Source organism: Planococcus citri, chromosome 1, assembly GCF_950023065.1.
Source record: "Planococcus citri chromosome 1, ihPlaCitr1.1, whole genome shotgun sequence".
Lineage (NCBI taxonomy): Eukaryota > Metazoa > Arthropoda > Insecta > Hemiptera > Pseudococcidae > Planococcus > Planococcus citri.
The window spans coordinates 42487337-42501849 of NC_088677.1; the positions used below are offsets into that span (position 1 = coordinate 42487337).

The 14513-nt window shown below is 32.2% G+C and overlaps 1 protein-coding gene across 1 annotated transcript; it reads right to left on the reverse strand.

Annotated features, from left to right (window-relative positions):
- Nucleotides 1-6946: 6946 nt before the first annotated feature.
- On the reverse strand, nt 6947-13689 carry su(w[a]) (suppressor of white-apricot). Its single transcript, XM_065345006.1, has 16 exons — nt 13476-13689; nt 12935-13374; nt 12689-12858; nt 12426-12604; nt 12138-12357; nt 11931-12004; nt 10703-10872; nt 10438-10612; nt 10125-10314; nt 9817-10044; nt 9482-9733; nt 9027-9203; nt 8809-8914; nt 8271-8326; nt 7410-7506; nt 6947-7313 (listed from the first exon to the last, which is right to left on the reverse strand). Exons 2-16 carry the CDS (start codon nt 13120-13122, stop codon nt 7076-7078), a joined length of 2520 nt encoding a protein of 839 aa, XP_065201078.1. The 5' UTR covers nt 13123-13374; nt 13476-13689; the 3' UTR covers nt 6947-7075.
- Nucleotides 13690-14513: the final 824 nt, after the last annotated feature.

The following is a 14513-nucleotide window of genomic DNA, read 5'->3' on the forward strand; positions in this document are numbered from 1 at the left end:
ATTGAAAATTAAAATATCATTACAATGAACTGGCTATATCTAGGACCAACGTTTGCAAATACAAAGCTACCAAAAATTATCATGTAGGTATGTATTAACGCGTATGTAAAGTCCTCTAATATATGTAGTTTATTCAAGTAGAGAGCAAAAGTGATTTTCGATGGAATTTTAGTTTTATTGCTCGAGCGAAGCGAGAGAAATGATTCACTTTTACTCGAGGATTGGAAAAAATATTTTTCGTGATGAGGGAGAAAAATGCCAGTATTCACTTCGAAACGATCAGTTAGTTGGAACAAAAGCAGCACTTTTTTCCCCTTATATGTATACCGAAAAAGATGGATCAAATGAGTAGGCATGAGTAAGTGGGAATGGAAGGGTCAATTCATTTTTCCCCCAAAGTTGTACGCGTAAAAGTACGTAAAGTACTTTCCTCGTGTTATCAGAATTTTAAATTTTTACCTAATTCAAATATGTAGGAGCCTTTATGCATGTGTGCAAATGTATCAGATGGCAATTACCTACCGGAGAAAGAGGAACATTTATTATGAAGTTTGCTCTCTTTTGTATACATGAAATTCGTACGGTCTTAAGAACATGCATGCGATAAGTATACTGCAAAATTTTTTTAATAATTCAACCGTTTGAAACAAGTTATCCACGCAAGTTTTATTTTCAAGTCCAGTGCAAATAAAGAAATGAATAACTTGCCTGAAAAAATAAAGGATAAAGTAGGCTACATAAGCTTAGCCTACTTTGTATCGTTAATGATCATTAATGCAGACTTCACAATAATATCTAACGTTGTACACAGATACCATTTTTAGTATACCTACCTACCTACATACCTACATATTACATTTGTGCATGAAAGAAATTTTTAACTTTCATGCGATTGTCCTGGAGGTTACATTGTCATCAACTTACAGGATGCATTTTATGGTTATAGAAGCGAATACTTGTTTCAAGATTTAGGTTAACTATTTTGAAACTTCTTTAATAAAAATATTTTAATAAAATTGAAAATTAAAAAAAAAATCGAGTATATGTATTTACTGAACTGAGGAGCTTTGAGAAATTACTTTCGATTCCTTACCCCTCCCCTTACAGCGATTCCTTTCGACGGTCTTGAAAAATGGCTACCTATACCTATACTGAAAATTTCGGTTGAAAAAATCTCAACAACTCTGACCACAAAAATCTATAACTTATTCTAAATTTCTTGTAATTCGATTTTAAAAAAAGTGTATTAGCAGGTATTTAATGAAAATAGTTTCAAATCCATAATTTCTTCATTTTCAGTTGATCTAGAGCCTCTAGTATTTATATCGACTTTTTTTATCGTATTTTTGGATTTTTTCAAAGCTTTGGAAATGGATTTGGGCTGCTAGAAATTCCATTTCTAACGACTCGGAGATGTCTATCATATAAAAATTTGGTCATTTCAATGAAATTGAATTGAACATCTCAAGTACAATATTTTGACTACGTAGGTGTAGGTATATGTGGGTATTTTAAATTTTAGAAAAAGCTAAAATATTGAAAATTGCCCGAATCAATTTCAAAAAAACACATTGGAGGTTTCCAAATCGACCGGATTTTTTGGAAAATCGATACTCTATAGTATTAACCTGATATAGAATTTTCATTAAAAATATTTTCATCTGAAATTGAGTGTCTCCCTCCTTTCCTTTTCATCTTTCTCTGTGCCCAAGAATAATGAAATAATTTATTGTCTCGTTGAATAAAAAGTTGAAGAATTTCTCACTTTGATTCATAAACAACTTTTTAAACCAAAAAAGTTCATAAAGCCCTAATTGAGACCGTTTCAATACCCGCCACGTCGTAAACTACATACATAAAATAAAAAGATTCTACAAAATTGCCTTAAAAATAATCGGTTATGCAATATTTCATTATGATCACTTTGATGTTAGTAAAATTGCATAACTGGTTTGCCGTAAATATGCAGTGTGATGATCATTTACCTATACGTCATACGTCAAACAACTTAAATTCAGTCCGTTCGTTAAGAAATAAGCAAGGTTATCATATTGTTCTGTAACGATGGAAAATACCAAGAATATTATTTCCTAAACCCTATGCTCGAGCGAACGTTGACGACGAAAGAAAATAAAAATGACTACCTACAGGTACGAATTTTATTTTGTAGTTTTGATTGCTGACTATGTACTCAGTACTGTGTTTGTGTAAGTACGCTGCTTGGTAAATTGAAATAAGATTGTACTCTTTATGTTTATCTAAAACAGTGAAAAAAGTATAACTAGGTATTTATTGAAAATGGGATTTTCATAATCATTTTGAAAAAGTTTTTATCGGCAACTTTTATCAGTGTGAATTAAGCTAAGTATGTAAAGCTCACGTTTATCTATCATATTTTTTACTTTTTTAAAAAAACAAAATGAAAACAAAATACGTATGTCATCTGTTTCAAATTGTTACCAAAGCTTCAATTACTTTTAGTTGTACATTTTTTGACGGATATATTTCTAAATAAAATAACGTGTATAAATGATTGTATTATGTATATCATTCGAATCACTTTGTCTTATTTTTTTATAAATTGAAACTTATAATATTTTTATTTTAATTAAGTGTCGAAAAAAATTCAAAATTGTTACGCATTTTTTTTTCAATTAATTTATCAATTATAAGAATTTTTTTGTACAAGTTGTGTTATTTATTCTCAATATTAGAGCAGTTGATATGCAGCCTGCATAAGACGAAACAGGCGATCAGTTTTTTTATTTATGAGAAAAAGGAAGGAAAAAATCAAAAATTATCAAGACGGTGTTTCAAGTTTTATGGAAATTGAAAAGAACAGGTACCTACTCGTACCTACGTTAGTTATTACCACAATATTTTTCAAGATAGCTACGCTTCGAAAACTCCGTAAAAATTAAATTGGAAAAAATTTGGCAAATTATTCCAAGTTAAGGTGGAACCTAGTTTTTTCTTGGTACGTACATAGGTAGGTACTTAATTTCTGTTGTTGACGAATTCACATTTTCGCTAGTTACAAATGTTTACATTACGTGGTAAAATGTTGTAAAGTTTTAAGTCAACAAGATGCTGTTTAAAAATCCAACATTCTAAGTACAATTAACATTAACAGATTTAAAACGTATTTTTCGGCAAAAGTACTCCAAACAGACTACACAGTTCACAAATTTAACAGATTTAATCCTACTTTATAAGCGCAAAAGGGTACAAGAAAAGTATAGTAGGTACTGGGTAGTTACTATGTTTTGCATTCCGTAATATTCTAAAAAACAAAGGTGCGCTTGAAAAGAGCGTGAAAATAAAGGATTTAAATATAATTACTACAATTCTTGACATTTCCTCAACTCCCTAGGCAGATTCATCTTGGCGCTTTTGTTTAGGTACATACGTATCTAGTTCAAAAAAAAAGATAGGTACCTAAGTACTAAGTAGACAGAGGAAAAAACTCGCTTGCAAGTTACACACATGCACAATTCAAACAACCTCAAATAACCAAGTAGATATGTTTGAAAATACACAAGCTCTTAGCTAGAAAGTACAAAATACCGCCGGAAACTGTACATAGGTACCTGGATTGTAATTTTTTTCGGTACAATCGAAACCTAGAAAAAAAATCACGTCGAAAAGAATGTTCATAGCCATTCGTCTATTTTACATAAAAGTATATACGTAGTCAGAAGATATAGCAAAAAGGCTGATATATTCTTTTCTTGAAACAAAACCTCGGTATCTCATTGTGGTACACGATATCACCGGAAACGGCTTCGTATATTCAAATGCACAAAGTAAAAGTGATATTCACTTTGATATAAGGGTGTGTTTTTTTAACGCAAAGACTTCAAAAAAAAAAAAAAAGTCATCTTCGCTGTCCTCCTATAATGTGAAATTTTTTCTTTTTGAAATCGCTTCTTTTTGTAGAGACGGCTGCTTCTGCCTGTACACAAATAACATAAGTAATGCAAGAAAGCTTTCCTAAAATAATGAATGAAAAATGCCAGGAAATTTTGTGTCAACGAAGTAGGCGTTAAGAATGCTGAAAATTTTCGAGAAAAACTTCTTTTATAACGTATTAAAACTTTAATTATCTTTAACCGCTGGAATGACAAGACGTTACAAAGTTTCTATTTTGCGAGCTTTATTTGAAATTTTGTGAAAATTCTATCTCGATGCGTCTAATTTATTTTGAAGGTGAAGTAGCATTATTTATTTATGAAAAAATATGCGATTGCGATACAGGGTTTTCAAAAAGTATGTACGTATATCTATAGCAATGATTTTTGAATGCAGTTTTAGATTTTAAATTTCATGGTACATATTTAATCAATTCAACGTGATTAGGCTCTTTACTAAACCATCATAAACTAATTGTAAACATATACCTACTACGAACTAGTTGTACGCAAAATTTGCCAGAAAACAATTCGTTACAAAATTACGGCAAACTAGATATAGGCAAAGTTATTACTTACATATCATCATGTTTGATGTTGGCGAATCACAGGCAAAATATTTTCACAAAATCTCGTTATTTTATTTTTCAAAATTCATTTTAATTTTCAAGAAAATATTACGTAGGTAAGTGTAAGTAGCAACAAGACAACGGACATCACTATTATTGATAGGTAGGTTAATAACTTTTCAAAAAATTAAATAAATGATTCGTAAATTAAATCAGAAAAGCTATTTTACTGAGTTATCTACTGCTAACAAGACATTTTAAACAAATGCTTAAAATATTGTTATGTAGTAGATTTTTTTTACTTTTACCAAACGCTATTTCAACGGAAAACTTTATTCTCTCGTGTAAATAATTCTCAAAATGACCCGTCTTTTTCATATTTTTGCGCAAAAATAAACAAAACTTATATTATAACTTGTATGTGAAATCCTTTTTTTGTTTGGAAAAAATTCTTGGCGACTTAACATTCATGCGAACTGCATATGCTCGCCCGACTTTACTTATATTTAGTATTTGGGGTTTATTCTGTTTAAAAAAAAAAAAAAAAAGTGATAGAAAAAGAGAATGAAACAAGAAAAGAAAAAAAAATGATGAAAACAAAAAACGTGCTCGCAGAAAAGAAATTTTACGTGGCTTTTCGTTCGATATGGATGTTTTTACAAAATTTTCTCTTTATGCTGATTAAATTAAAGAAAGGAAATTTGAATGCCAGAAATCAGGACAAATTGAAAGGAAAAAACTTCCGCCCATTCGAACGTAGTCGGCATTTAAATTTTTTAAGTAAGTAGGTATAATTTAATTTTCTTGTTTAATCCCGACGGTTCGTATTTTTCAACGTTATATTGAGTAAACAATACCGCGGTTCACCTGGTCATAGGTATACGCTCTATCTTAATGACATTTTCAGTTTCATTACGACATTCCCACCGATAACTTTATTTGTTACGAGAACTGCTTGTAATTTTCTTTGTAACGGTAAGTATCCTTACAATAGTCAAGTGATATATCATTACATAGTTCTGTAAAGTTAATTAGTGAATGCGAAGGACCTGTTTTACTCGCGTATTTATTTTACTAAACCAACAACCCTCTTGACTGCAGGTGGTAACTTCCCCGTGGTTTGTAGTAGGTATGTGTAGAGATACATATATCCGACGGCGGAAATTTTTTTTCATTTGTCGCATTCTGAGGTATGATAGGTGGGCGAATTCTCATTTTGTACGTTTTTAATTTAATTATTTTGAAACATATCGTAGTACCTGTACCGAGCATAGGTAGGTAGGTAGGTAGGTATGTTGCTCAACAATCTTGTGTGTAATGAATGAGTACCTACATAAGTACAGCTACAGATACGTAGGTACCAAACCTATATCAACATGTAAACTCACTGTTCGTTCACAGTAGATAGATATAGGTAAGTGCCTAGGTGTTTTTCATGTTCATTCGAACTCGAGTAGTATGCAAAATGTTACACAGAAGTGATTATGGAAAAAGTTGAGTATAAAAATGAAAAATTTCAACAATCGTACCTATATCTCATTAAAAAACAAATAAAAGTCAACCTGAAATATTTTGTTAGGTACTTGCTAATACTTACAATATTGGAAGTACAGCAAATCGACTGTCATCTATTAATGCGCCAATATTTCTACAATATCGGTATAAAAAGCCTTTAAGAATCGTAAAAAAGGAAATTTATGTTGATTCATTATTTAAGTAGAAATGTAGAGTAAGCGGTATAAGGTAATCTTTAAAAAGAGCTGATAACAGAAAGGTTGTATAACGGTGCTATATAACTTGAATAGAATGCACGCTCCATTTCACAGGAAATTGTATCGAATCAAAAATACAATTTCTTCGCTGCCATACGTTTACTTAAAGCGATATAAGTTATCCTTTTACTTCCCATTTCTTTCATTTTCCCCGTCCATTCATTCTCTTCATCTCTTGTGCTCCCTTACATTTTCCTGTGTATTTTTCTACGCATTTTTTGAACCGTGTAAGTACTTACTTCCCTGTCATATTTTGATTTACATATTCTTGTCCATTTACCTATCTCAGGCGATAGGTGAATTATTTCATATCCATTCCACGTAATTATAGTTATTTGTTGGAATTGTGTGCCCAACTTCATATGATCTGTATTCTGTAGCTTAAAAAATCAGGGAATAATATTTTCTGTAATGCAAAGTAGGTAGGTACCTTGTTTTTCAGAATTTACAACTTCATTCGCATAATTCAATGAAAAATCCAAAAATGACTCATTATAAGTACCTAGACCTATGTTATTAGTCTGAGGAAACACTGAGAAAACAATTCCTTACGTAGAAATATTTTTTTGTGATTTTTCTTTGATAATCTCAGCGAATTATTGATGATCCATTTTGACACATAGTAAAAGTACATATTATGTACTTCGTTTCAAAAAACCATACCTATCAATATTAAAACACTACAAAATTCGAATTAATAATAATAAAATTTATTTTTACACGCAATCTTTATTACAAATTTACAGAAGTTGTCAAGTTACTAGGTGAAACTATCGTTTCAGTTTTACAAAAAATATATCACTGCATAAAGTAGGTAGGTACATCACTTTCTGCTATCATTATCGCTACTATAACTGGAACTACTACTGGATGACTCAGAAATTTCGCTAGAGTATCTACTTCGTTTCTTTTTATGATGGCTCTTATAACTTTTTTTACTCGAACTCGACGACGAAATATCATTTCTAGAGTGACGATGTTTCTTTTTCTTACTATATGGTTTCCTTTCTCTGTCGTACTTTCTGTATCCATGCGAATGCTTGGAGTGAACGGAAGAATGGCTTTGAAAAAAAAACACACAGCATTAGATTATGATTCTTATGTTCGAGCAACGAGCATTAGCATATTTCAAAAATGAAACACAAAACGATTATTACCGGTGATTGGGTTCCTCGTCGCGGTGTCTTGAACGAGAGTACGTATTTTTATTATTCACGGAAGAAATGAGTCTTTTTTTGGTTTTTTCATGAAGGTCTGCAAACGGATTCATTAAATCATAATCCATCCATAGGGTATACGTACAATTAATATGAATTAATATACAGATTGTCTTGTGAATGAGTGTCAAAACTCGTCAGGTTGGAAAAATTTTGAACATTTGAAGAGCTCTATTCCAAAGTGGGTTAAGTCATTTTAAAAAAAAAGCACGTTTTACGGAGATTTTCACTTCAAAAGTGGGTTAAGTCATCGATTTTTCAAAGTGAATTTTTCTGCAAGCAATTATTCTATGTTCAAAGAAAGGAAAGGTGCACCGATCTTTGCAAACAGAACAAATTTTAGCATCAAAAATTTTAAACGAATTTTTTGGAGAAAAAAGTGACTTAACCCACTTTGGAATATAGAGCTCTTCATTTGATAAATTGATAGTTTAAAATGGTTATTAAGAAAAAAAATATACCTTATAATAGAAAATTTTTCACCAAAAAAAATAAAATAAAATAACAACACGGAAAGTAAATTAATTTTGTAACAAATATTTTTTGGTCAAGCCAAAGATAAAAACAGTCACACAGTAATTGAAGCAAACAAATTTGATTTTATTGCAAAACCAAAAATCTTATATGACAAAATCTGTTTGGTTTTAGACTTTTATCTACGCATCAGTGATTTGTTGATCAAAACGTTGAAATAATATGTTTTTATTCGTAACGATATTCGGTAAAATCTCTAATTCTTCATCTTTTAAGCTTAACACAATTCATTAGACACACACTGCAAATTAAGGTAAGTTCAATTACCATTACTCGATTCATCGGGTTTTCTTTTGGCACGCTTTTGTTTATCGTCTTCATCACTGCAGTACAACAAAGACATTTAAAAACGATTAAAAACTGTTTTCATCTCGCAAAAATTGAAAAAGCCAACTTAATTTCCACAATATGATGCGGAAAACGACATGCGTGTGAATCGAAAGTACTACATGAGGAGCTTGGAGTCGAACCGTACATTATCCAAAATCCACTTTTTTCAGGAAACGCAAAAAACTAGGGACTGGTTCCATAAGGTTCCATTGCAACGCTCCACTTTGAACACGTTTTTCTCCCTGAAGGGGGCATTCTGGACCCGAGATGATGTGTTATTCTGATAGCCCATGACAAATACTACCCAAAACGATACTTATCTCATTTTTTGCAAAAATGGATAATGTATGGTTCGACTCAAAGTTCCTCACATAATATCAAAAACTATGTCTTTTTGATACTTATCATGTTTTTGCTTAAGGAGACATGTCCTATTTGACGTACTTAAATGCTGCCATTAAAATGATATTTATACCTGAATGGAACGGAAACTACAGAATCGGAATCAGATGGCGATGATCCCGAAGGTATAGAAATGACATCAGAAGCTTCATTTTTTGCGCTCGAGGAGGAAAAATCACCTACATAAAACGCAATGAAAAAGTAATAAAATTATCAAATCAAACCCTACGAAAAGCCAGCGAATTTTGCTTCGTGTGAAATTACCACTTGAGAGGATTTAACATTTCTAACCTATTGTTTCAGATGCTTGTGTTTTATTAACGAGGTTATCTTTCTGAAGTAGATTAATGAATTCAGCGGCTTTTTTTCGTCGTTCCGCCTGAAGCTGTTTGTCTTTTTCTCTTACAGCTTTTGCAGCTAATTTTTCTTTCACCGCAGTGACCAGTTTAGCTTGTAGTCTTTCTCGAGCTAAAAAATAAGCATCATTCTTTAATCGTTGAATTATTTAGTCGGCTCTCTTCCAAGTGTTGAAGATAAAAGAATTAAATTGAAATTTATCAGTCACTCCGAGTTAATTAATCAAACGAAAGGCTCAACTTTAACAACAGGTAAATTACATTTGGGAAGGTGATAAAGTAAAAGAATGAGTTTGCTCTACGCACAACAAATCGATTAAAGTATAAAACGATGTTAACTCTCCGAGAAACCTCAGATAAAAATATCAGCTTAACCGCTTCAATAATTACCCCATTTTTCCAACGTAATATCAGGCGGCTTTTTCGTATTTTCTAAAATAAGTTGGTCTACTGATGAATTTTCGATAACTTCAGACTCCGCATTTTTCTCCACTTTCTCTTCCGTTTTCTCTTCAACGTTTTCTCCGATGCTATCTTCGTTTTCCGTCTCCTCTTCACCTTCGCTCTCTTCATAAGGTAGAGCGCTTTTTATTTCTAGCGTTTCTTGGTCTTTTGGTTTTTTGATGGAAAAACAAATTGGAGCTGAAATAATAAAAGGAAAACATGAATTTTCAATTATACACATTTTTTATTTCATTATTTTTTTTAACGCGGACAAAACTCACTGGGTTGCTTCAATTTCAATAATTTATTCATTTTTATACTGGATTTCATTGCGTTTTGATGAATTCCGGATTTGTGCAACGTGTTACCAGCTGTTCTATCATACGAGACTTTCTCGATCAAAGCCGGCGAGAGATTTGGATTTTCCAGTTGCAAATACAATTGTACTTTTTGTTGGTAATAAGGATTAAATACGTGGTCTTTGTTTAAAAATGAGAAACGAGAGTCGCCTGTAAACATCACAAAGTGCTGGATACTCATACTAAATCATTTTATTTTCACCATTTTTTTATGGCGGGCGTCATTATACCTTTATTTTGAACAACGCTTTCAAAATCACGTCCGTTCTTAGCCACGTACGATGCCATTTTATCGATAATCAATTGCATATCTAACGGTGGTAACTCGACAACGGGAGCCGGAGCAGGCACAGGTTTTAGTGCACCAACAGGTAACTCGTCTTGTTTATCTTCAAGCGTGTCTTCATTTTTTTCTTCAGACTGTAATAAAATAAATTATTACGCGCAAATTAGCAAAATACAAGTACATTCAACTTTGATTTTTTTCTTGTTCTGTAACCAAGGTAAAAAAAAAAAAAACTCAATGTACAAAATTTAACACACCAAATCCTCTTCATCGCTTTCATCAGCTTCATCTGGATTCTTAACTTCTTCAGCGTAGTAAATTTTGAACGATGCAGCGGCTGCTTTATGTTTTTCCTTTCTTATCCTTCTTCGTCTCGCTGATTTGGTTAAAGCAGATAGTGGTAGTGCAGAAGTGGATCCTGCTGTACCATCACTGTTCAACAAATGAAATCGCAATAGAGAAATAAGAATGGTATTTTAAAATGCGTCAAAAAGAAAAGGTACACAACGCAGTTTCACTTACATTTTAGCAGATATCTCATTTTGTTCTGAATAATTCTGCGAATTTGCACCATAGTTCTTTTTAATACTTTCTAACAAACTTGAGGTCTGCGTTTCTTTAATTCTGTTCACTAAAGCTGAGTAGGTACAATCCGCTGATGGTTTATACGCGATGGTTGGTATCTTAGGAGCCTACGCAAAACAAAACAAGAAATTGTTATTAATCATAATTCAAGAATTCACGACTAAGTAGTATTAAATTGAAAATTATGAAGTATCGATCAATTTCGTTTCAAAATACGCATACAACATTAGGATTTTGGAAAATCCATGGACTACTAATACAGAATTTTGTTTAAATAATTTGTAGCTTAAGATTACAACAATGATTTCAATCATCATTAAGATATAAAACTGAATCTCAATGCATCTCCGAAAATCTCAGATCACTGGATACTTCCACTATCATTCGAAAATATTGAAACCTAGAAATCAAAATCAAAACAATTAAAATACAAATAAAATGCAAGCTCAAAGCAAGTGACTTGAGAAAGAACTAATAAAAAAAAAGATAGAGATACCTAGATCATTTTGTGTTTTTTTTGTCATGTTTTTGATTCAAATAGCCATCTTTAGGTCATATAGATACAACTTATTCGCAATATTCTTACTTTTTTAGTCGTTCTACATAAAAACTTTGCTCTAAGCAAACCCAGTTTCTAGTAGCAATTTCATGAATGTACAAACCAATATGTGCTGAATCAATACACACTAAATTGTCGACCTCTAGAGAGCCTGAATGCGGTAAAATAAGAATTAAACTACACAAAAAATATTCATCAGAAGAATACTTACTATTTGAAGCATTCCAATCCGATTCTAGTTCCAAAATACTGGACAGAGATGTTCGCAGAAAGCCGACCTGCCTAAACGCTTATTGTAAACCAAAAACATTTCCTGCTTGTGACGATATCGCAGATTTACCAAAGACTTTCAGAAATTTAAATAAATCAAAACTTGGTAAATTCAACTAGAATGTATTTTAAAAGAATCTCGCTACATGGGAGAAGATGTTGAGCACATGTAGACATCTATTTTTGTTTTTACAGACATCAAATAAAAAAATATCACATAATAAATCACAGCCAACGTATTCGACGAATGGCAGAATTCCGTCGCAGGTTTAATAACCTGTTGAAATCTTCGTACATAAGGAGTTATATTTAATAAATTAATATGCAGCCACGTACCGGTTCTGATTGAGTGACAGGCTGACTGGCTTGAACCAAGCTCGGGTGCAGGTAAGTATCTTCATTAATGGATTCTTTTGTTTTTTTGTTGTTAGTTGTTTTTTTTTTCAGAAATAATATATGAAACATAAAAATGATTTTAAAATTAAAATACGTAATATCACCGATGTAGGAAATTAATAATTACATATTACAACATACGCTTACCTTTTTCAGCTGGAGGAGCCGAAGTCGGTTTATATTTTTCATTTTTCACAGCCATCAAAAGATGCCGATAATAAGGATGTAACTCGTTATCGAAGGAAAGAAAATTGAATTGAATATTTCCAGCTTGTTTTATTTTTAGTAAAATTTCCATCTGGGGTCCTTGGTCATTAATGAAAAATGCGGTTCTTTCGATGATTTCATGGTGCTTTTTGGTTTTAGGCTAAAAAAAGTAAGCAATTAATTTAGACAAGAAATGAATAAACATAAGCAGTTATCTCAATTACTTACTATTTTCATTCCAACAGGAACATCTAGTTGATAAGGAGGAATAAACGTTTCTTCTTCGGCGGTGATTTCTTTAGACACTGATTCAGTTGGAGATTTATTGTCATTTTCGTAAGAGAACCCTACTTCTGAGTACGATTTTTCGTTGTTTAGTGCTTGTTGTAAGCGTTTCAGTTCTTCTTCTACAACACAATGGTACAAAATGGTCATATCAACATCCCATCAATACATTGCGCAACAAAATTTTGATGCACTGACGCAAGTACCTTGAAACAGGGTTTCTTCTTCTTCATTGGTAGTCAGGGCTCTATATCGTTCTTCATCACACAGCTGTTCTATCCGTTTCTCCTGATTACTCAAATTAGCACGCAAATCGAAACTCTCTGATTTAGGAAGATATTTCGTTAAATCATTTAAAGCTCCTCGGCAGTCATACCTTTGTTAAAGACGAAGATTATTAGTTGATTCTTTTCATTTCAAGTGATGATATACTATACATAAATGATACATACCGATCAATTTTCAAACTTTCGTCACCTAGCCATGGGATCAAATGTTTACCTTGGTCTACATACAAAGATTTATCATAATCTTCATATACTTTGCAAGAATAACCAAAAACAAATAATTCTTCATCTTTGCTATCCTGTTTACGCAAGATACCGTAATCTTGCCCGTGAATTGAGCGAAAGTTATCCATCTCAAATTTTACAGACTGCTCGGTCTCTGAATTGAAACGAAAGTAAATAAGTACTGATCTTAGCAAACACAATAGTGAATGCGGTGTTGACACTTCATGGCATTCGCTTTTCCACGTAATATGACTCAACTTTGTTGAACGGAAAATTGTGGAAGTGAAAGAATGGGTACATCAACAACGTTGGCAAAAATCATTATACACCATAACCATATGTTTATTCGAAAACCGCTTCTATGTTGAGTGAAATGAAATCTGAAAAGATGAGACAGAGAGATGTCTCAACACAAAAATGACAAAAGAAAAGACGAACTGGTTATCAGTAAAAATTGATAACATTTTAGATTTCGACTTACAAATTTTGCAAAGAAATCCAGCACCCAGCACAGAGGCACGATGAAAAGTGGTTCAATGTCAGTGTTCACAAGATTATAGAATGAAAAATAACGACAATCTTTCAATAATTAATGAATAATCAATCAAATTAAATTCAAAATTAATTGTATCATTTTCATGCAGTTGCATTGCAATTTGCAGTCCTGTTTCATTCCTGGGTGGCGTTCCTTCCAATCGTAGGCCTTAGGCCAGATGTTTTTTAATTTTTACAAACAAGACATTCAGGGACTGACGTGTAGATCTCGCATGGAAAATCAAATTCAAAAAAAGAAAGCTTCCGTAGCTTACCGTAGCTCACTTCACTTGGCATGATTCATTTATTTTAGTAGGAAAGCTCAAAAGTTTGTTTTGTGTGAGTGAAGTCAGAACGACTGAGAAGTGATGTGATAAAAATAAGTAATCATTTAAAGCACATCAAAATTAGAGATGATTTCTTCAAGTTTTCTTCTCCGAGTTATTTTGGTTTTTTCTTTTAAACAGAGTAGTGTAGAGGAGAAGAGATTGTTTTCATTCGTTGAGCATCCAAATTACGTTTCACTCGAGTTTTATGTTGCTTAAAATAGATTAATGAAAACGTACACCCAACTCGGCTGATGTTATTATGCTATTTAATAAGTAAGCTCTTACTTAGTTCTGCTGTTGAAAAGTACAAAATGCAGGCTGCTTTAATGTTCGAGGTTCTCATGTATTTAAATTCATATTATTTTGGAATTTTTGCCATATGGGAAGTGATAACGTATGTGTTCAAAGTTTGCAAACGAGCAGAAGTTTATAACGATAAGTATAAAATCATGATTGACTGCGGCGTTTTTTTCTTCTTCTGCCTAACGGAAGTGGGTCGTATATATTCCGGACGTAAAAGTGATACTTCGGACAAACCGTTGTTTATAATCCTTTCATTATTGTCGGTGATACCATCCATGGCTTGTACCATTTATTTATTGAGAGGTCAGATATGTACCATTCGACTGGAAGATATGTTGATTGGATTTCAAATA